Genomic DNA, 20,601 nt, shown 5'->3' with positions numbered 1-20,601 from the left:
CCCTGCGCGTCTCTCTCGCTCCCTGCGCGCGTCTCTCTCTCGCTCCCTGCGCGTCTCTCTCTCGCTCCCTGCGCGTCTCTCTCTCGCTCCCTGCGCGTCTCTCTCTCGCTCCCTGCGCGTCTCTCTCTCGCTCCTGCGCCTCTCTCTCGCTCCTGCGCGTCTCTCTCTCGCTCCTGCGCGCCTCTCTCGCTCCCTGCGCGCCTCTCTCGCTCCCTTTGCGCCTCTCTCGCTCCCTGCGCGCCTCTCTCTCTCTCCCTGCGCGCCTCTCTCGCTCCCTGCGCGTCTCTCTCTCTCGCTCCCTGCGCGCCTCTCTCTCGCTCCTGCGCGCTCTCTCTCGCTCCATGCGCGTCTCTCTCTCGCTCCCTGCGCGTCTCTCTCTCGCTCCCTGCGCGTCTCTCTCTCGCTCCCTGCGTCTCTCTCTCGCTCCCTTGCGTCTCTTCGCTCCCTGCGCGTCTCTCTCGCTCCGTGCGCGTCTCTCTCTCTCGCTCCCTGCGCGTCTCTCTCTCTCGCTCCCTGCGCGTCTCTCTCTCGCTCCCTGCGCGTCTCTCTCTCGCTCCCTGCGCGTCTCTCTCTCGCTCCTGCGCGTCTCTCTCTCGCTCCCTGCGCGTCTCTCTCTCGCTCCCTGCGCGTCTCTCTCGCTCCCTGCGCGTCTTCTCTCGCTCCCTGCGCGTCTCTCTCTCGCTCCCTGCGTCTCTCTCTCGCTCCCTGCGCGTCTCTCTCTCGCTCCCTGCGCGTCTCTCGCTCCCTGCGCGTCTCTCTCTCGCTCCCTGCGCGTCTCTCTCTCGCTCCTGCGCGTCTCTCTCTCGCTCCCTGCGCGTCTCTCTCTCGCTCCCTTGCGTCTCTCTCTCGCTCCCTGCGCGTCTCTCTCTCGCTCCCTGCGCCGTCTCTCTCTCGCTCCCTGCGCGTCTCTCTCGCTCCCTGCGCGTCTCTCTCTCGCTCTGCTCTCTCTCTCGCTCCCTGCGCGTCTCTCTCTCGCTCCCTGCGCGTCTCTCTCTCGCTCCCTGCGCGTCTCTCTCGCTCCCTGCGCGTCTCTCTCTCGCTCCCTGCGCGTCTCTCTCTCGCTCCCTGCGCGTCTCTCTCTCGCTCCTGCGCGTCTCTCTCTCGCTCCCTGCGCGTCTCTCTCGCTCCCTGCGTCTCTCTCTCGCTCCCTGCGCGTCTCTCTCTCGCTCCCTGCGCGTCTCTCTCTCGCTCCCTGCGCGTCTCTCTCTCGCTCCCTGCGCGTCTCTCTCTCTCTCTGTGTCCCTGTCTCTCTCTCTCTCTGTGTCCCTGTCTCTCTCTCTCTCTGTGTCCCTGTCTCTCTCTCTCTCTGTGTCCCTGTCTCTCTCTCTCTCTGTGTCCCTGTCTAGGTCTCTCTCTCTCTGTGTCCCTGTCTCTCTCTCTCTCTGTGTCCCTGTCTCTCTCTCTCTCTGTGTCCCTGTCTCTCTCTCTCTCTGTGTCCCTGTCTCTCTCTCTCTCTGTGTCCCTGTCTCTCTCTCTCTCTCTGTGTCCCTGTCTCTCTCTCTCTCTGTGTCCCTGTCTCTCTCTCTCTGTGTCCCTGTCTCTCTCTCTCTCTGTGTCCCTGTCTCTCTCTCTCTCTGTGTCCCTGTCTCTCTCTCTCTCTGTGTCCCTGTCTCTCTCTCTCTCTGTGTCCCTGTCTCTCTCTCTCTCTGTGACCCTGTCTCTCTCTGTGACCCTGTCTCTCTCTGTGTCCCTGTCTCTCTCTGTGTCCCTGTCTCTCTCTGTGTCCCTGTCTCTCTCTGTGTCCCTGTCTCTCTCTGTGTCCCTGTCTCTCTCTGTGTCCCTGTCTCTCTCTGTGTCCCTGTCTCTCTCTGTGTCCCTGTCTCTCTCTGTGTCCCTGTCTCTCTCTGTGTCCCTGTCTCTCTCTGTGTCCCTGTCTCTCTCTGTGTCCCTGTCTCTCCCTGTGTAGGAGGACAGGATGCGTCGGGGAGATGACCTGAGACTCCAGATGGCCCTGGAGGAGAGTCGTAAAGGAAAAGCCCTCGCTGGGAAACTAGAGAAGAAGAAGAGAGAGGTACAGACAGACAACTACAGACAGAGAACCATCTCAGTGTTTCCCATGTTATGGCTCTCCTCCCAGCAGGCCCAGTCCTCTCTGTTAGGATCTAATGGGTGGTCATCTCTCTCTCTCCTCCCAGCAGGCCCAGTCCTCTCTGTTAGGATCTAATGGGTGGTCATCTCTCTCTCTCTCCTCCCAGCAGGCCCAGTCCTCTCTGTTAGGATCTAATGGGTGGTCATCTCTCTCTCCTCCCAGCAGGCCCAGTCCTCTCTGTTAGGATCTAATGGGTGGTCATCTCTCTCTCCTCCCAGCAGGCCCAGTCCTCTCTGTTAGGATCTAATGGGTGGTCATCTCTCTCTCTCCTCCCAGCAGGCCCAGTCCTCTCTGTTAGGATCTAATGGGTGGTCATCTCTCTCTCTCTCCTCCCAGCAGGCCCAGTCCTCTCTGTTAGGATCTAATGGGTGGTCATCTCTCTCTCTCCTCCCAGCAGGCCCAGTCCTCTCTGTTAGGATCTAATGTGTGGTCATCTCTCTCTCTCTTTCCTCTCAGAAGGCCCAGTCCTCTCTGTTAGGATCTAATGGGTGGTCATCTCTCTCTCTCCTCCCAGCAGGCCCAGTCCTCTCTGTTAGGATCTAATGGGTGGTCATCTCTCTCTCCTCCCAGCAGGCCCAGTCCTCTCTGTTAGGATCTAATGGGTGGTCATCTCTCTCTCTCTCCTCCCAGCAGGCCCAGTCCTCTCTGTTAGGATCTAATGTGTGGTCCTCTCTCTCTCTCCTCCCAGCAGGCCCAGTCCTCTCTGTTAGGATCTAATGGGTGGTCATCTCTCTCTCTCCTCCCAGCAGGCCCAGTCCTCTCTGTTAGGATCTAATGGGTGGTCATCTCTCTCTCTCCTCCCAGCAGGCCCTGTCCTCTCTGTTAGGATCTAATGGGTGGTCATCTCTCTCTCTCTCCTCCCAGCAGGCCCAGTCCTCTCTGTTAGGATCTAATGGGTGGTCATCTCTCTCTCTCTCTCTCCTCCCAGCAGGCCCAGTCCTCTCTGTTAGGATCTAATGGGTGGTCATCTCTCTCTCTCCTCCCAGCAGGCCCAGTCCTCTCTGTTAGGATCTAATGGGTGGTCATCTCTCTCTCTCTCTCCTCCCAGCAGGCCCAGTCCTCTCTGTTAGGATCTAATGGGTGGTCATCTCTCTCTCTCTCCTCCCAGCAGGCCCAGTCCTCTCTGTTAGGATCTAATGGGTGGTCATCTCTCTCTCTCTCTCCTCCCAGCAGGCCCAGTCCTCTCTGTTAGGATCTAATGGGTGGTCATCTCTCTCTCTCTCTCTCCTCCCAGCAGGCCCAGTCCTCTCTGTTAGGATCTAATGGGTGGTCATCTCTCTCTCTCTCCTCCCAGCAGGCCCAGTCCTCTCTGTTAGGATCTAATGGGTGGTCATCTCTCTCTCTCTCTCCTCCCAGCAGGCCCAGTCCTCTCTGTTAGGATCTAATGGGTGGTCATCTCTCTCTCTCTCCTCCCAGCAGGCCCAGTCCTCTCTGTTAGGATCTAATGGGTGGTCATCTCTCTCTCCTCCCAGCAGGCCCAGTCCTCTCTGTTAGGATCTAATGGGTGGTCATCTCTCTCTCTCTCTCCTCCCAGCAGGCCCAGTCCTCTCTGTTAGGATCTAATGGGTGGTCATCTCTCTCTCTCCTCCCAGCAGGCCCAGTCCTCTCTGTTAGGATCTAATGGGTGGTCATCTCTCTCTCTCCTCCCAGCAGGCCCAGTCCTCTCTGTTAGGATCTAATGGGTGGTCATCTCTCTCTCTCCTCCCAGCAGGCCCAGTCCTCTCTGTTAGGATCTAATGGGTGGTCATCTCTCTCTCTCCTCCCAGCAGGCCCAGTCCTCTCTGTTAGGATCTAATGGGTGGTCATCTCTCTCTCTCCTCCCAGCAGGCCCAGTCTTCTCTGTTAGGATCTAATGGGTGGTCATCTCTCTCTCTCTCCTCCCAGCAGGCCCTGTCCTCTCTGTTAGGATCTAATGGGTGGTCATCTCTCTCTCTCCTCCCAGCAGGCCCTGTCCTCTCTGTTAGGATCTAATGGGTGGTCATCTCTCTCTCCTCCCAGCAGGCCCAGTCCTCTCTGTTAGGATCTAATGTGTGGTCATCTCTCTCTCTCTCTCTCCTCCCAGCAGGCCCTGTCCTCTCTGTTAGGATCTAATGGGTGGTCATCTCTCTCTCCTCCCAGCAGGCCCAGTCCTCTCTGTTAGGATCTAATGGGTGGTCATCTCTCTCTCTCTCCTCCCAGCAGGCCCAGTCCTCTCTGTTAGGATCTAATGGGTGGTCATCTCTCTCTCCTCCCAGCAGGCCCAGTCCTCTCTGTTAGGATCTAATGGGTGGTCTCTCTCTCTCCTCCCAGCAGGCCCAGTCCTCTCTGTTAGGATCTAATGGGTGGTCATCTCTCTCTCTCCTCCCAGCAGGCCCTGTCCTCTCTGTTAGGATCTAATGGGTGGTCATCTCTCTCTCCTCCCAGCAGGCCCAGTCCTCTCTGTTAGGATCTAATGGGTGGTCATCTCTCTCTCTCTCCTCCCAGCAGGCCCAGTCCTCTCTGTTAGGATCTAATGGGTGGTCATCTCTCTCTCTCCTCCCAGCAGGCCCAGTCCTCTCTGTTAGGATCTAATGGGTGGTCATCTCTCTCTCTCTCCTCCCAGCAGGCCCAGTCCTCTCTGTTAGTATCTAATGGGTGGTCATCTCTCTCTCTCTCCTCCCAGCAGGCCCAGTCCTCTCTGTTAGGATCTAATGGGTGGTCATCTCTCTCTCTCTCTCCTCCCAGCAGGCCCTGTCCTCTCTGTTAGGATCTAATGGGTGGTCATCTCTCTCTCCTCCCAGCAGGCCCAGTCCTCTCTGTTAGGATCTAATGGGTGGTCATCTCTCTCTCTCTCTCCTCCCAGCAGGCCCAGTCCTCTCTGTTAGGATCTAATGGGTGGTCATCTCTCTCTCCTCCCAGCAGGCCCAGTCCTCTCTGTTAGGATCTAATGGGTGGTCATCTCTCTCTCTCTCTCCTCCCAGCAGGCCCTGTCCTCTCTGTTAGGATCTAATGGGTGGTCATCTCTCTCTCTCCTCCCAGCAGGCCCAGTCCTCTCTGTTAGGATCTAATGGGTGGTCATCTCTCTCTCTCCTCCCAGCAGGCCCAGTCCTCTCTGTTAGGATCTAATGGGTGGTCATCTCTCTCTCTCCTCCCAGCAGGCCCAGTCCTCTCTGTTAGGATCTAATGGGTGGTCATCTCTCTCTCTCCTCCCAGCAGGCCCAGTCCTCTCTGTTAGGATCTAATGGGTGGTCATCTCTCTCTCTCCTCCCAGCAGGCCCAGTCCTCTCTGTTAGGATCTAATGGGTGGTCATCTCTCTCTCTCCTCCCAGCAGGCCCAGTCCTCTCTGTTAGGATCTAATGGGTGGTCATCTCTCTCTCTCCTCCCAGCAGGCCCAGTCCTCTCTGTTAGGATCTAATGGGTGGTCATCTCTCTCTCTCCTCCCAGCAGGCCCAGTCCTCTCTGTTAGTATCTAATGGGTGGTCATCTCTCTCTCTCCTCCCAGCAGGCCCAGTCCTCTCTGTTAGGATCTAATGGGTGGTCATCTCTCTCTCTCCTCCCAGCAGGCCCAGTCCACTCTGTTAGGATCTAATGGGTGGTCATCTCTCTCTCTCCTCCCAGCAGGCCCAGTCCTCTCTGTTAGGATCTAATGGGTGGTCATCTCTCTCTCTCCTCCCAGCAGGCCCAGTCCTCTCTGTTAGTATCTAATGGGTGGTCATCTCTCTCTCTCTCCTCCCAGCAGGCCCAGTCCTCTCTGTTAGGATCTAATGGGTGGTCATCTCTCTCTCTCCTCCCAGCAGGCCCAGTCCTCTCTGTTAGGATCTAATGGGTGGTCATCTCTCTCTCTCCTCCCAGCAGGCCCAGTCCTCTCTGTTAGGATCTAATGGGTGGTCATCTCTCTCTCTCCTCCCAGCAGGCCCAGTCTTCTCTGTTAGGATCTAATGGGTGGTCATCTCTCTCTCTCCTCCCAGCAGGCCCAGTCCTCTCTGTTAGGATCTAATGGGTGGTCATCTCTCTCTCTCTCTCTCTCTCCTCCCAGCAGGCCCAGTCCTCTCTGTTAGGATCTAATGTGTGGTCATCTCTCTCTCTCCTCCCAGCAGGCCCAGTCCTCTCTGTTAGGATCTAATGGATGGTCATCTCTCTCTCTCCTCCCAGCAGGCCCAGTCCTCTCTGTTAGGATCTAATGGGTGGTCATCTCTCTCTCTCCTCCCAGCAGGCCCTGTCCTCTCTGTTAGGATCTAATGGATGGTCATCTCTCTCTCTCCTCCCAGCAGGCCCAGTCCTCTCTGTTAGGATCTAATGGGTGGTCATCTCTCTCTCTCCTCCCAGCAGGCCCAGTCCTCTCTGTTGGATCTGATGGATGTTCCAGAATCGGATTCGGCCGACCCCTGGGGGGCGAGAGGAGGCGCTGCCGCCACACCAGACCCCTGGCAGGCCTACGGTACACACACACACACACACACACACACACACACACACACACACACACACACACACACACACACCGTGTCTGAATACTCGTACTTGTGCTCTAAATAGCAGGTATTTTGGTAATGTGAAAATATAATGTTTTATAGTATGTGAAATGTAGATAATGGAGTGCTTTTAAATGCCAGGATGTAAAACTCATTTTGAGGGTTTTCATCTAGTAGAATTCACTGCATCACTAATTAGTAAGAGAGTCGTCTTTTTGATATCAACATATGTTTGACAACAGCTGATAATCCAGATTAGGGGGACGAACTGTTCCCAAATGAACCACTGGGAGTCCCTGGCACAATACAACAGCTAATAATCCAGATTAGGGGGACGAACTGTTCCCAAATGAACCACTGGGAGTCCCTGGCACAATACAACAGCTGATAATCCAGATTAGGGGGACGAACTGTTCCCAAATGAACCACTGGGAGTCCCTGGCACAATACAACAGCTGATAATCCAGATTAGGGGGACACGCTGTTCCCAAATGAACCACTGGGAGTCCCTGGCACAATACAACAGCTAATAATCCAGATTAGGGGGACGAGGTGTTCCCAAATGAACCACTGGGAGTCCCTTGCACAATACAAACGCTGATAATCCAGATTAGGGCAGCTAATAATCCAGATTAGGGGGACGAGGTGTTCCCAAATGAACCACTGGGAGTCCCTTGCACAATACAACAGCTGATAATCCAGATTAGGGGGACGAGGTGTTCCCAAATGAACCACTGGGAGTCCCTGGCACAATACAACAGCTGATAATCCAGATTAGGGGGACGAGGTGTTCCCAAATGAACCACTGGGTGGAACCAATGCAAGTGGTCATTAAATGACTCGTTGTCAGTATGTAGGAGCAGGATGTTGATATGTGTGACTTCCTGTATTGAGTTTTACTGAACACTGCATTCTAAATAGTATGATGTTGTTTTAGTAAATAGTAGACAGATGTTTTAGTAAATAGTAGACAGATCAGGGACGGTACCAGTGGGGGAAGGGGACAGGGACCGGTGGGGGACAGGGACCGGTGGGGGACAGGGACCAGTGGGGGAAGGGGACAGGGACCGGTGGGGGACAGGGACCGGTGGGGGACAGGGACCGGTGGGGGACAGGGACCGGTGGGGGACAGGGACCGGTGGGGGGAAGGGGACAGGGACCGGTGGGGGACAGGGACCGGTGGGGGACAGGGACCGGTGGGGGACAGGGACCGGTGGGGGACAGGGACCGGTGGGGGAAGGGGACAGGGACCGGTGGGGGGACAGGGACCGGTGGGGGACAGGGACCGGTGGGGGAAGGGGACAGGGACCGGTGGGGGACAGGGACCGGTGGGGGGAAGGGGACAGGGACCAGTGGGGGACAGGGACCAGTGGGGGACAGGGACCGGTGGGGGAAGGGGACAGGGACCAGTGGGGGGGGAAGGGGACCGGTGGGGGAAGGGGACTGTGGGGGAAAGGGGATAGGGACCAGTGGGGGAAGGGGACTGTGGGGGAAAGGGGACAGGGACCAGTGGGGGAAGGGGACAGGGACCAGTGGGGGAAGGGGACAGGGACCAGTGGGGGAAGGGGACAGGGACCAGTGGGGGAAGGGGACAGGTGGGGGAAGGGGACTGTGGGGGGAAAGGGGACAGGGACCAGTGGGGGAAGGGGACAGGGACCAGTGGGGGAAGGGGACTGTGGGGGAAAGGGGACAGGGACCAGTGGGGGGAAGGGGGACTGTGGGGGAAAGGGGACAGGGACCAGTGGGGGAAGGGGACAGGGACCAGTGGGGGAAGGGGACAGGGACCAGTGGGGGAAGGGGACAGGGACCAGTGGGGGAAGGGGACAGGTGGGGAAGGGGACTGTGGGGGAAAGGGGACAGGGACCAGTGGGGGAAGGGGACAGGGACCAGTGGGGGAAGGGGACAGGGACCGGTGGGGGAAGGGGACAGGGACCGGTGGGGGAAGGGGACAGGGACCGGTGGGGGAAGGGGACAGGTGGGGGAAGGGGACAGGTGGGGGAAGGGGACAGGGACCAGTGGGGGAAGGGGACAGGGACCGGTGGGGGAAGGGGACAGGGACCAGTGGGGGAAGGGGACAGGGACCAGTGGGGGAAGGGGACAGGGACTGGACCAGTGGGGACGGGGGAGAGGGACCGGTGGGGGACGGGGACAGGGACCAGTGGGGGAAGGGGAGAGGGACCAGTGGGGGAAGGGGAGAGGGACTGGACCAGTGGCGGAAGGGACAGGGACCAGTGGGGGAAGGGGACAGGGACCAATGGGGGAAGGGGAGAGGGACTGGACCAGTGGCGGAAGGGACAGGGACCAGTGGGGGAAGGGGACAGGGACCAGTGGGGGAAGGGGACAGGGACCAGTGGGGGAAGGGGACAGGGACCAGTGGGGGAAGGGGACAGGGACCAGTGGGGGAAGGGGACAGGGACCAGTGGGGGAAGGGGACAGGGGCCAGTGGGGGAAGGGGTCAGGGGCCAGTGGGGGAAGGGGTCAGGGGCCAGTGGCGGACGGGGTCAGGGGCCAGTGGCGGACGGGGTCAGGGGCCAGTGGCGGACGGGGACAGGGACCAGTGGGGGGGGGGGACAGGGACCAGTGGGGGAAGGGGACAGGGACTGGACCAGTGGGGAAGGGGACAGGGACAGGGACCACTGGGGGAAGGGGACAGGGACCAGTGGGGGAAAGGGGACAGGGACCAGTGGGGGAAAGGGGACAGGGACCAGTGGGGGGAAAGGGGACAGGGACCAGTGGGGGGAAAGGGGACAGGGACCAGTGGGGGGAAAGGGGACAGGGACCAGTGGGGGGAAAGGGGACAGGGACTGTCTTTGTCTCCTCTACACCTGCAGTTGTCAGAACAGTGGCTCTTTGTTCAGCAGGAATGCTGCTATACTGGTCCTGACATATCTACTGAGAGGGGGGGACGGAGAGAGAGAGAGTGGGGGGGGGCTGAGGGGGGGCAGAGAGGGGGAGAGAGAGAGACACGGGGGAGGCGCGGGGGTGTAGAGAGATGGGGGGGAGAGGCGGGGGGTGGAGAGAGAGTGGGGGGGGATTGAGGGGGGACGGAGAGAGAGAGAGGGGGGGGGGGGGGCTGAGGGGGGGCAGAGAGGAGAGAGAGGCGGGGGAGGCGCGGGGGTGTAGAGAGATGGGGGGGGCTGAGGGGGGGGCAGAGAGGGGGAGAGAGAGAGAGCGAGAGAGAGGGGGACTGAGGGGGAGGACGGAGAGGGGGGGGAGAGATGTTAGTGGTCCAGAACAGTAGTGATCTGAAAACGAGGGAGCAGCATTGTGACAGACAGCAGGAATGACTTGTCATCTGTCTACTGGGGGGGACTCATGTTGTGTCTGTGTGTCCAGGTGCAGCCCCAAAGCCAGTGGTTCCAGTAGACCCCTGGGGGCCCCCGTCCTCCTCTGTTTCCCCCATGAAGAGCAGTGATCCCTGGGGAACCAACCCTGCTCCCGACCCCTGGGGTTCTGGAGGAACCTCCTACGCAGGTACACCTCAACACCAGGGTTTAGTTAGCCGGTAGTAGCTGTTACACCTCAACACCAGGGTTTAGTTAGCTGGCTCCTACACCTCAACACCAGGGTTTAGTTAGCCGGTAGTAGCTGTTACACCTCAACACCAGGGTTTAGTTAGCTGGTAGTAGCTGGCTCCTACACCTCAACACCAGGGTTTAGTTAGCCGGTAGTAGCTGGCTCCTACGCCTCAACACCAGGGTTTAGTTAGCCGGTAGTAGCTGGCTCCTACACCTCAACACCAGGGTTTAGTTAGCCGGTAGTTGCTGGCTCCTACGCCTCAACACCGCGGTTTAGTTAGCTGGCTCCTACACCTCAACACCAGGGTTTAGTTAGCCGGTAGTAGCTGGTACACCTCAACACCAGGGTTTAGTTAGCCGGTAGTAGCTGGCTCCTACACCTCAACACCAGGGTTTAGTTAGCCGGTAGTAGCTGGCTCCTACACCTCAACACCGGGGTTTAGTTAGCCGGTAGTAGCTGGCTCCTACACCTCAACACCGGGGTTTAGTTAGCCGGTAGTAGCTGGCTCCTACACCTCAACACCGGGGTTTAGTTAGCCGGTAGTAGCTGGCTCCTACACCTCAACACCAGGGTTTAGTTAGCCGGTAGTAGCTGGTACACCTCAACACCAGGGTTTAGTTAGCCGGTAGTGGCTGGCTCCTACACCTCAACACCGGGGTTTAGTTAGCCGGTAGTAGCTGGCTCCTACACCTCAACACCGGGGTTTAGTTAGCCGGTAGTAGCTGGCTCCTACACCTCAACACCAGGGTTTAGTTAGCCGGTAGTAGCCCCTACACCTCAACACCAGGGTTTAGTTAGCCGGTAGTAGCTGGTACACCTCAACACCAGGGTTTAGTTAGCCGGTAGTAGCTGGCTCCGACACCTCAACACCAGGGTTTAGTTAGCCGGTAGTAGCTGGCTCCTACACCTCAACACCAGGGTTTAGTTAGCCGGTAGTGGCTGGCTCCTACACCTCAACACCAGGGTTTAGTTAGCCGGTAGTAGCTTGCTCCTACACCTCAACACCAGGGTTTAGTTAGCCGGTAGTAGCTGGCTCCTACACCTCAACACCAGGGTTTAGTTAGCCGGTAGTAGCTGGCTCCTACACCTCAACACCAGGGTTTAGTTAGCCGGTAGTAGCTGGCTCCTACACCTCAACACCAGGGTTTAGTTAGCCGGTAGTAGCTGGCTCCTATACCTCAACACCAGGGTTTAGTTAGCCGGTAGTAGCTGGTACACCTCAACACCAGGGTTTAGTTAGCCGGTAGTAGCTGGCTCCGACACCTCAACACCAGGGTTTAGTTAGCCGGTAGTAGCTGGCTCCTACACCTCAACACCAGGGTTTAGTTAGCCGGTAGTGGCTGGCTCCTACACCTCAACACCAGGGTTTAGTTAGCCGGTAGTAGCTGGCTCCTACACCTCAACACCAGGGTTTATTTAGCCGGTAGTAGCTGGCTCCTACACCTCAACACCAGGGTTTAGTTAGCCGGTAGTAGCTGGCTCCTACACCTCAACACCAGGGTTTAGTTAGCCGGTAGTGGCTGGCTCCTACACCTCAACACCAGGGTTTAGTTAGCCGGTAGTGGCTGGCTCCTACACCTCAACACCAGGGTTTAGTTAGCCGGTAGTAGCTGGCTCCTACACCTCAACACCAGGGTTTAGTTAGCCGGTAGTAGCTGGCTCCTACACCTCAACACCAGGGTTTAGTTAGCCGGTAGTAGCCGGTACACCTCAACACCAGGGTTTAGTTAGCCGGTAGTAGCCCCTACACCTCAACACCAGGGTTTAGTTAGCCGGTAGTAGCCGGTACACCTCAACACCAGGGTTTAGTTAGCCGGTAGTAGCTGGCTCCGACACCTCAACACCAGGGTTTAGTTAGCCGGTAGTAGCTGGCTCCTACACCTCAACACCAGGGTTTAGTTAGCCGGTAGTGGCTGGCTCCTACACCTCAACACCAGGGTTTAGTTAGCCGGTAGTAGCTGGCTCCTACACCTCAACACCAGGGTTTAGTTAGCCGGTAGTAGCTGGCTCCTACACCTCAACACCAGGGTTTAGTTAGCCGGTAGTAGCTGGCTCCTACACCTCAACACCAGGGTTTAGTTAGCCGGTAGTAGCTGGCTCCTACACCTCAACACCAGGGTTTAGTTAGCCGGTAGTTGCTGGCTCCTACACCTCAACACCAGGGTTTAGTTAGCCGGTAGTAGCTGGCTCCTACACCTCAACACCAGGGTTTAGTTAGCCGGTAGTAGCTGGCTCCTACACCTCAACACCAGGGTTTAGTTTGCCGGTAGTAGCTGGTACACCTCAACACCAGGGTTTAGTTAGCCGGTAGTAGCTGGCTCCTACACCTCAACACCAGGGTTTAGTTAGCCGGTAGTAGCTGGCTCCTACGCCTCAACACCAGGCTTTAGTTAGCCGGTAGTAGCTGGCTCCTACACCTCAACACCAGGGTTTAGTTAGCCGGTAGTAGCTGTCTTTTGGCCCAAAATAATCTTAATGGAAAAAGCCTATTCTTATTTTCAAATTTAAATAGAATTCACAGCGGCCAATTGTTTGAAACCTGGATATTTTAGTTCATGTTTTGAGGTTTACCCTTAAAGTAGCATCGTCAAAACCCAACCTGAGATGTTTAGGGAATTATTTCATCAAGACTTCCTTGTGGGCCGTTGAAACCAGCATGTCTGTCCTCTTCCACTGGTTTTCAAATCTACTTTCTTTCGTTGTCCGGAAGCCACAGGTACACTCCTAGTCGTATTGACGACCGTTGTGTGGGGGCGGGGTCCCGGTCGGTATTGGGGGCGGGGTCCCGGTCGGTATTGGGGGCGGGGTCCCGGTCGGTATTGGGGGCGGGGTCCCGGTCGGTATTGGGGGCGGGGTCCCAGTCGGTATTGGGGGCGGGGTCCCGGTCGGTATTGGGGGCGGGGTCCCGGTCGGTATTGGGGGCGGGGTCCCGGTCGGTATTGGGGGCGGGCTCAAATAAGTATTGAACCCACAGTTGAAACTGGAGCAGCAGCATGACCAGGTGGACTGGGGGCAACAAGGACTCATCAGCCAGGGGTAACCTGTCTCTCTCTCTCTCTGTATTCCTCTAGGTGATGGTCGGGGTCTCTCCTCCCTGACTAGTGGTACCGGGGACCTGTTTGACCCTCTGCCCAACAGGAAGACCCCAGAGTCCTTCCTGGGTCCTAATGCAGCATTGGTCAACCTGGACTCACTGGTCACCAAGCCTCCTCAGCCTGCTCCTATTGTTAACCCCTTCCTCGCTGCCGCAGGTACCGACACCCCCCGTACCGACACCCCCCCCCGGGAGACATATGTTAAATTTGCCAAAGCAAGTGAAATAGATAATTAACAAAATAATATAAAATGAACAGTAAACATTACACTCACAGAAGAATAAATACATCTAAAATGTCATTCTGTGTATATACAAATAGTTCACTTCTTAGTGATCCCTTCCCGCTCAGATCCCCCCGCACCGACACCCCCCCCCCCCGCACCGACACCCCCCCCGCACCGACACCCCCCCGTACCGACACCCCCCACCGTACCGACACCACCCCCTGTACCGACACCCCCCGTACCGACACCCCAGATCCCGGTGACGGGATTGATTAGACAACATCCAGTGAAATAGCAGCGCACCAAATTCAAAAACAGAGACACTCATAATTAAAAATTCACAAAACATACATGTATAATACATCAAAATAAAGCTTAACTTCTTGTTAACCTGTCCTAGACTAGCTAGCATTAACACGTTAACCTGTCCTAGACGAGCTAGCTTTAACACGTTAACCTGTCCTACACTAGCTAGCATTAACACGTTAACCTGTCCTAGACGAGCTAGCTTTAACACGGTAACCTGTCCTAGACGAGCTAGCATTAACACGTTAACCTGTCCTAGACTAGCTAGCATTAACATGTTAACCTGTCCTAGACTAGCTAGCATTAACACGTTAGCCTGTCCTAGACTAGCTAGCATTAACACGTTAACCTGTCCTAGACTAGCTAGCATTAACACGTTAACCTGTCCTAGACTAGCTAGCATTAACACGTTAACCTGTCCTAGACTAGCTAGCATTAACATGTTAACCTGTCCTAGACTAGCTAGCATTAACACGTTAACCTGTCCTAGACTAGCTAGCATTAACACGTTAACCTGTCCTAGACGAGCTAGCTTTAACACGTTAACCTGTCCTAGACGAGCTAGCTTTAACACGTTAACCTGTCCTAGACGAGCTAGCATTAACACGTTAACCTGTCCTAGACGAGCTAGCTTTAACACGTTAACCTGTCCTAGACTAGCTAGCATTAACACGTTAACCTGTCCTAGACGAGCTAGCATTAACGCGTTAACCTGTCCTAGACTAGCTAGCATTAACACGTTAACCTGTCCTAGACTAGCTAGCATTAACATGTTAACCTGTCCTAGACTAGCTAGCATTAACACGTTAACCTGTCCTAGACGAGCTAGCTTTAACACGTTAACCTGTCCTAGACGAGCTAGCTTTAACACGTTAACCTGTCCTAGACGAGCTAGCTTTAACACGTTAACCTGTCCTAGACTAGCTAGCATTAACACGTTAACCTGTCCTAGACGAGCTAGCTTTAACACGTTAACCTGTCCTAGACGAGCTAGCTTTAACACGTTAACCTGTCCTAGACGAGCTAGCATTAACACGTTAACCTGTCCTAGACGAGCTAGCATTAACACGTTAACCTGTCCTAGACTAGGTAGCATTAACACGTTAACCTGTCCTAGACTAGCTAGCATTAACACGTTAACCTGTCCTAGACAAGCTAGCTTTAACACGTTAGCCTGTCCTAGACGAGCTAGCATTAACACGTTAACCTGTCCTAGACGAGCTAGCATTAACACGTTAACCTGTCCTAGACGAGCTAGCATTAACACGTTAAACTGTCCTAGACGAGCTAGCTTTAACACGTTAACCTGTCCTAGACGAGCTAGCTTTAACACGGTAACCTGTCCTAGACGAGCTAGTATTAACACGTTAACCTGTCCTAGACTAGCTAGCATTAACACGTTAACCTGTCCTAGACGAGCTAGCTTTAACACGGTAACCTGTCCTAGACGAGCTAGCATTAACACGTTAACCTGTCCTAGACTAGCTAGCATTAACACGTTAACCTGTCCTAGACGAGCTAGCATTAACACGTTAACCTGTCCTAGACGAGCTAGCATTAACACGTTAACCTGTCCTAGACGAGCTAGCATTAACACGTTAACCTGTCCTAGACGAGCTAGCATTAACACGTTAGCCCTTTTCTAGACTAGCTAGCATTAACACGTTAGCCTGTCCTAGACGAGCTAGCATTAACACGTTAGCCTGTCCTAGACGAGCTAGCGTTAACACGTTAGCCACAGTGTCAGATTTCAGAAAAGGCTTTACGGCGAAAGCAGACCATGTGATTTATCTGAGGACAGCGCCCCGCATTCAAACACATGACAATCATATTTCATCCCGTCGGTGCGAGACACAAGTCCGAAACAACAATATAATAAATACATTACCATTGAAGATCTTCTTCTGTTGGCGCTCCCCAAAAAAACAGGACTACTTCTTCATTTCTCATGAGAAAAACATCAACTAATTTTATAAGGCTGTTGACATCTAGTGGAAGCCATAGGAACTGCATGCAAATTCCTATTAAAACGGCCATAGAAAACGAATGGAGAACACATTGAGCTCAAAACAACATTTTACCTCGGGGTTTCGCCAAATCAGTTCTGTTCTCTGTCTTCTCACAGACATTATTCAAACAGTTTTTAACTTTTTTCTTTTCAGTTTTAAACTGTTTTTTATTTTATTTTATTTTTTACCCAATTTCGTGGTATCTAATTGTTTTTTTTAGTAGCTACTATCTTGTCTCATCGCTACAACTCCCGTACGTACGGGCTCGGGAGAGACAAAGGTTGAAAGTCATGCGTCCTCCGAAACACAACCCGACCAAGCCGCACTGCTTCTTAACACAGCGTGCATCCAACCCGGGAAGCCAGCCGCACCAATGTGTCGGAGGAAACGCTGGTGCGCAATGAGACGATATCCCTACCGGCCAAACCCTCCTCATGGGTTGTATTTACAATGGTGTTTGTTCTTCACTGGTTGCCCTTTTCTCGTGGCAACAGGTCACACATCTTGCTGCTCTGATGTCACACTGTGGCATTTCACCCAGTAGATATGGGAGTTTTTCAAAATTGGATTTGTTTTCGAATTCTTTGTGAATCTGTGTAATCTCTCTCTGTCTCTGTGTCTCTCTGTCTGTCTTTCTGTCTCTGTCTCTGACTCTCTCTATCTCGATCTCTCTCTCTGTCTCTCTCTCTCTCTCTCTCTCTCTCTGTCTCTCTCTGTCTCTGTCTCTCTCTGTCTCTGTCTGTCTCTCTCTCTGTCTCTCTCAGGAAGGTTAGGAAGTGCAGCTCAGTTTCCACCTCATTTTGTGGGCAGTGAGCACATAGCCTGTCTTCTCTTGAGAGCCATGTCTGCCTACGGCGGCCTTTCTCCATAGCAAGGCTATGCTCACTGAGTCTGTACATTAGTCTCAATCTCTCTCTCTGGTGTTTGGTAATGCTGATGTCTTCTCTGTGTTCTGTTTGTCTCCCCTGTGTCTCCTTAGGAGCCGCCCCTGTAGCCGCCCCCCAGGCCAACCCCTTCCAGATGGGCCAGCCTAACCCCCCTACCCTAAACCAGATGAGGGTCAGCCCTATGCCAGGCCTGAGTCTGGGAGGGGTGCAGGGTTCAGCAGCTTGTCCTCCATGGTAGACCCTCTGCCCCCCTCGCCTCCCTGCCACCCCTGACGGGCCACATGGTGCCCGGGGTTGGAGGGATGGGGGGTTTCCCGGCCTCTATGCCTCTGACCCAGCCCCTCTTCGGCTCAGCTCTGCCCCCCACAGCTGGCACACAGCCCCCGGGACCACTAACCCCTTCTTGTTGTGAGGAACGCCTCAACTACACCCCCCCCCCCCAACCACCCCCTTCAAGACAACACCCCTGGACTCCTCTCCTGTCTTTCCACCCCCCCTCCTCTTCCTCTCTCTCTCCTCATCTCTCCCCTCTCTGTCCTCTCTCTCTCCTCTTCCTCTCTGTCCTCTCTCTCCTCTTCCTCTCTGTCCTCTCTCTCCTCTTCCTCTCTGTCCTCTCTCTCCTCTTCCTCTCTGTCCTCTCTCTCCTCTTCCTCTGTCCTCTCTCCTCTTCCTCTCTGTCCTCTCACTCTCTGTCCTCTCTCTCCTCTTCCTCTCTCCTCTTCCTCTCTCTCCCTCTCTCTTATATCAGATACTGTGTCCTGTAGACAGTATTCCTGGCTGTTCTGACTGTTTTTAATGCTAGTCTGATCATAGAATGAATCTAACTAAACAACCCCAGTGAGGTGTGTGTGTGTACTAAGCAGGGATTTTGCACAGGCTTAATTAGCTGTGGCTGTTGCTTCACCGTTAGTCCTTAGCTGGAGACGCCTCCACTGCCTGGTACACTGTGCTACTACCCCCCCACCCGTTACCGGCCACAACTTGTGAGGTCACTGCTTAGCGACCCTGACCTATGACCCTGACACACAGCCACATATGAATTTTCACCCCCCCCCCCCGAGGTCAACGTGTGAATTTTCACCCCCCTGCAAATGTATATATGAACTTTAACCCCTGAGGTCAACGTGTATATGGACTTTAACCCCTGAGGTCAACGTGTATATGAACTTTAACCCCTGAGGTCAAGGTATATGAACTGGTGACTGGGTGGAGGAACGTTCTCAGAAGAGGAAGAGTCAATGTTTATTTGGGAGTGAAAGACTCAAGGGACTTGTTTCTGTAGACTAGAGATGTCTGTTATCATACAACTGTCTGGAGTCCTTTAGGGCCCCCCCCCCGGCTGGAGTCCTTTAGGGCCCCCCCCCCCGGCTGGAGTCCTTTAGGGCCCCCCCGGCTGGAGTCCTTTAGGCCCCCCCCGGCTGGAGTCCTTTAGGCCCCCCCCCCCGGCTGGAGTCCTTTAGGGCCCCCCGGCTGGAGTCCTTTAGGGCCCCCCCCGGCTGGAGTCCTTTAGGGCCCCCCGGCTGGAGTCCTTTAGGGCCCCCCCGGCTGGAGTCCTTTAGGGCCCCCCCCCCGGCTGGAGTCCTTTAGGGCCCCCCGGCTGGAGTCCTTTAGGGCCCCCCCGGCTGGAGTCCTTTAGGGCCCCCCGGCTGGAGTCCTTTAGGGCCCCCCCGGCTGGAGTCCTTTAGGGCCTCCCCCGGCTGGAGTCCTTTAGTTAACCTCTGACTCCAGGACTGGTTAACGGGGCCCTAACCTCCACTATTTAGAGACAGGAGTTAACATCTGACTCCAGGACTGGTTAACGGGGCCCTAACCTCCACTATTTAGAGACAGGAGTTAACATCTGACTCCAGGACTGGTTAACGGGGCCCTAACCTCCACTATTTAGAGACAGGAGTTAACATCTGACTCCAGGACTGTGCTTAACGGGGCCCTGACCTCCACTATTTAGAGACAGGAGTTAACATCTGACTCCAGGACTGGTTAACGGGGCCCTGACCTCCACTATTTAGAGACAGGAGTTAACATCTGACTCCAGGACTGGTTAACGGGCCCTAACCTCCACTATTTAGAGACAGGAGTTAACATCTGACTCCAGGACTGGTTAACGGGGCCCTAACCTCCACTATTTAGAGACAGGAGTTAACATCTGACTCCAGGACTGGTTAACGGGGCCCTAACCTCCACTATTTAGAGACAGGAGTTAACATCTGACTCCAGGACTGGTTAACGGGGCCCTAACCTCCACTATTTAGAGACAGGAGTTAACATCTGACTCCAGGACTGGTTAACGGGGCCCTAACCTCCACTATTTAGAGACAGGAGTTAACATCTGACTCCAGGACTGGTTAACGGGGCCCTGACCTCCACTATTTAGAGACAGGAGTTAACATCTGACTCCAGGACTGGTTAACGGGGCCCTGACCTCCACTATTTAGAGACAGGAGTTAACATCTGACTCCAGGACTGGTTAACGGGGCCCTAACCTCCACTATTTAGAGACAGGAGTTAACATCTGACTCCAGGACTGGTTAACGGGGCCCTAACCTCCACTATTTAGAGACAGGAGTTAACATCTGACTCCAGGACTGGTTAACTGGCTGAATATTAGTATGAACGTCAGGTCTTTAATCTCACATCTTATAATCATCTTTATATTGCTACTACACTGTCTGTCTGTAACCATCTATCTCCTAGTGTAACTGACCTGTCCTAGACAACCTGTCTGTCTGTAACTGACCTGTCCTAGACAACCTGTCTGTCTGTAACCATCTATCTCCTAGTGTAACTGACCTGTCCTAGACAACCTGTCTGTCTGTAACCACCCCTCTCCTAGTGTAACTGACCTGTCCTAGACAACCTGTCTGTAACCATCTATCTCTTAGTGTAACTGACCTGTCCTAGGCAACCTGTCTGTCTGTAACCACCCCTCTCCTAGTGTAACTGACCTGTCCTAGACAACCTGTCTGTCTGTAACCATCTATCTCCTAGTGGAACTGACCTGTCCTAGACAACCTGTCTGTAACCATCTATCTCCTAGTGGAACTGACCTGTCCTAGACTACACTGTCTGTCTGTAACTGACCTGTCCTAGACAACCTGTCTGTAACCATCTATCTCCTAGTGGAACTGACCTGTCCTAGACTACACAACCTGTCTGTAATTGACCTGTCCTAATATATATAAAATATATCCCATTTAGCAGACGCTTTTGTCCAAAGCGACTTACAAGTCGGCTGGGGCCACTACTTTTTGCATATGGGTGGCCCCAGTGGGAATCGAACCCACGACGCTTGGCGTTGCAAGCGCCATGCTCTACCGACTGAGCCACACAGGACCCTAGACTACACAACCTGTCTGTAACTGACCTGTCCTAGACTACACAACCTGTCCTAGACTACACAACCTGTCTGTCTGTAACTACCTAGTACCCTCCCCTGGACTGGTATTACAGCTGAGACAGGGGGCCCTTCCTACCTAGTACCCTCCCCTGGACTGGTATTACAGCTGAGACAGACAGGGGGCCCTTTCTACCTAGTACCCTCCCCTGGACTGGTATTACAGCTGAGACAGACAGGGGGCCCTTTCTACCTAGTACCCTCCCCTGGTATTACAGCTGAGACAGACAGGGGGCCCTTTCTACCTAGTACCCTCCCCTGGACTGGTAATACAGCTGAGACAGACAGGGGGCCCTTTCTACCTAGTACCCTCCCCTGGACTGGTAATACAGCTGAGACAGACAGGGGGCCCTTTCTACCTAGTACCCTCCCCTGGACTGGTATTACAGCTGAGACAGGGGGGCCTTTCTACCTTGTACCCTCCCCTGGACTGGTATTACAGCTGAGACAGACAGGGGGCCCTTTCTACCTAGTACCCTCCCCTGGACTGGTATTACAGCTGAGACAGACAGGGGCCCTTTCTACCTAGTACCCTCCCCTGGACTGGTATTACAGCTGAGACAGACAGGGGGCCTTTCTACCTAGTACCCTCCCCTGGACTGGTATTACAGCTGAGACAGACAGGGGCCCTTCCTACCTAGTACC

The 20,601-nt window shown here is 54.8% G+C and overlaps 1 protein-coding gene and 1 long non-coding RNA gene across 2 annotated transcripts in view; one reads left to right on the top strand and one right to left on the bottom strand.

Annotated features, from left to right (window-relative positions):
- LOC135538766 (epsin-2-like) overlaps positions 1 to 17,947 on the top strand; it is a 53,041-nt gene extending 35,094 nt beyond the window's left edge. The window contains exons 6-10 of the mRNA XM_064964680.1: positions 1,907 to 2,011; positions 6,375 to 6,486; positions 9,857 to 9,994; positions 13,111 to 13,290; positions 16,655 to 17,947. Of these exons, the coding sequence (XP_064820752.1) occupies positions 1,907 to 2,011; positions 6,375 to 6,486; positions 9,857 to 9,994; positions 13,111 to 13,290; positions 16,655 to 16,800 (681 nt within the window). The 3' untranslated portion in view covers positions 16,801 to 17,947. The remainder of the gene's footprint in view (positions 1 to 1,906; positions 2,012 to 6,374; positions 6,487 to 9,856; positions 9,995 to 13,110; positions 13,291 to 16,654) is intronic.
- Positions 17,948 to 19,256: 1,309 nt separating this feature from the next.
- Positions 19,257 to 19,969, bottom strand: LOC135538775 (uncharacterized). Its single transcript, XR_010455482.1, has 3 exons — positions 19,927 to 19,969; positions 19,693 to 19,726; positions 19,257 to 19,299 (listed from the first exon to the last, which is right to left on the bottom strand). It is a non-coding gene; the product is annotated as an uncharacterized LOC135538775 (long non-coding RNA).
- Between the last annotated feature and the right edge of the window lie 632 nt (positions 19,970 to 20,601).

The sequence above is a fragment of the Oncorhynchus masou genome, unplaced genomic scaffold (genome assembly GCF_036934945.1).
Source record: "Oncorhynchus masou masou isolate Uvic2021 unplaced genomic scaffold, UVic_Omas_1.1 unplaced_scaffold_181, whole genome shotgun sequence".
Taxonomy (NCBI): domain Eukaryota; kingdom Metazoa; phylum Chordata; class Actinopteri; order Salmoniformes; family Salmonidae; genus Oncorhynchus; species Oncorhynchus masou.
This window is presented reverse-complemented; position numbering and strand designations above follow the sequence as displayed.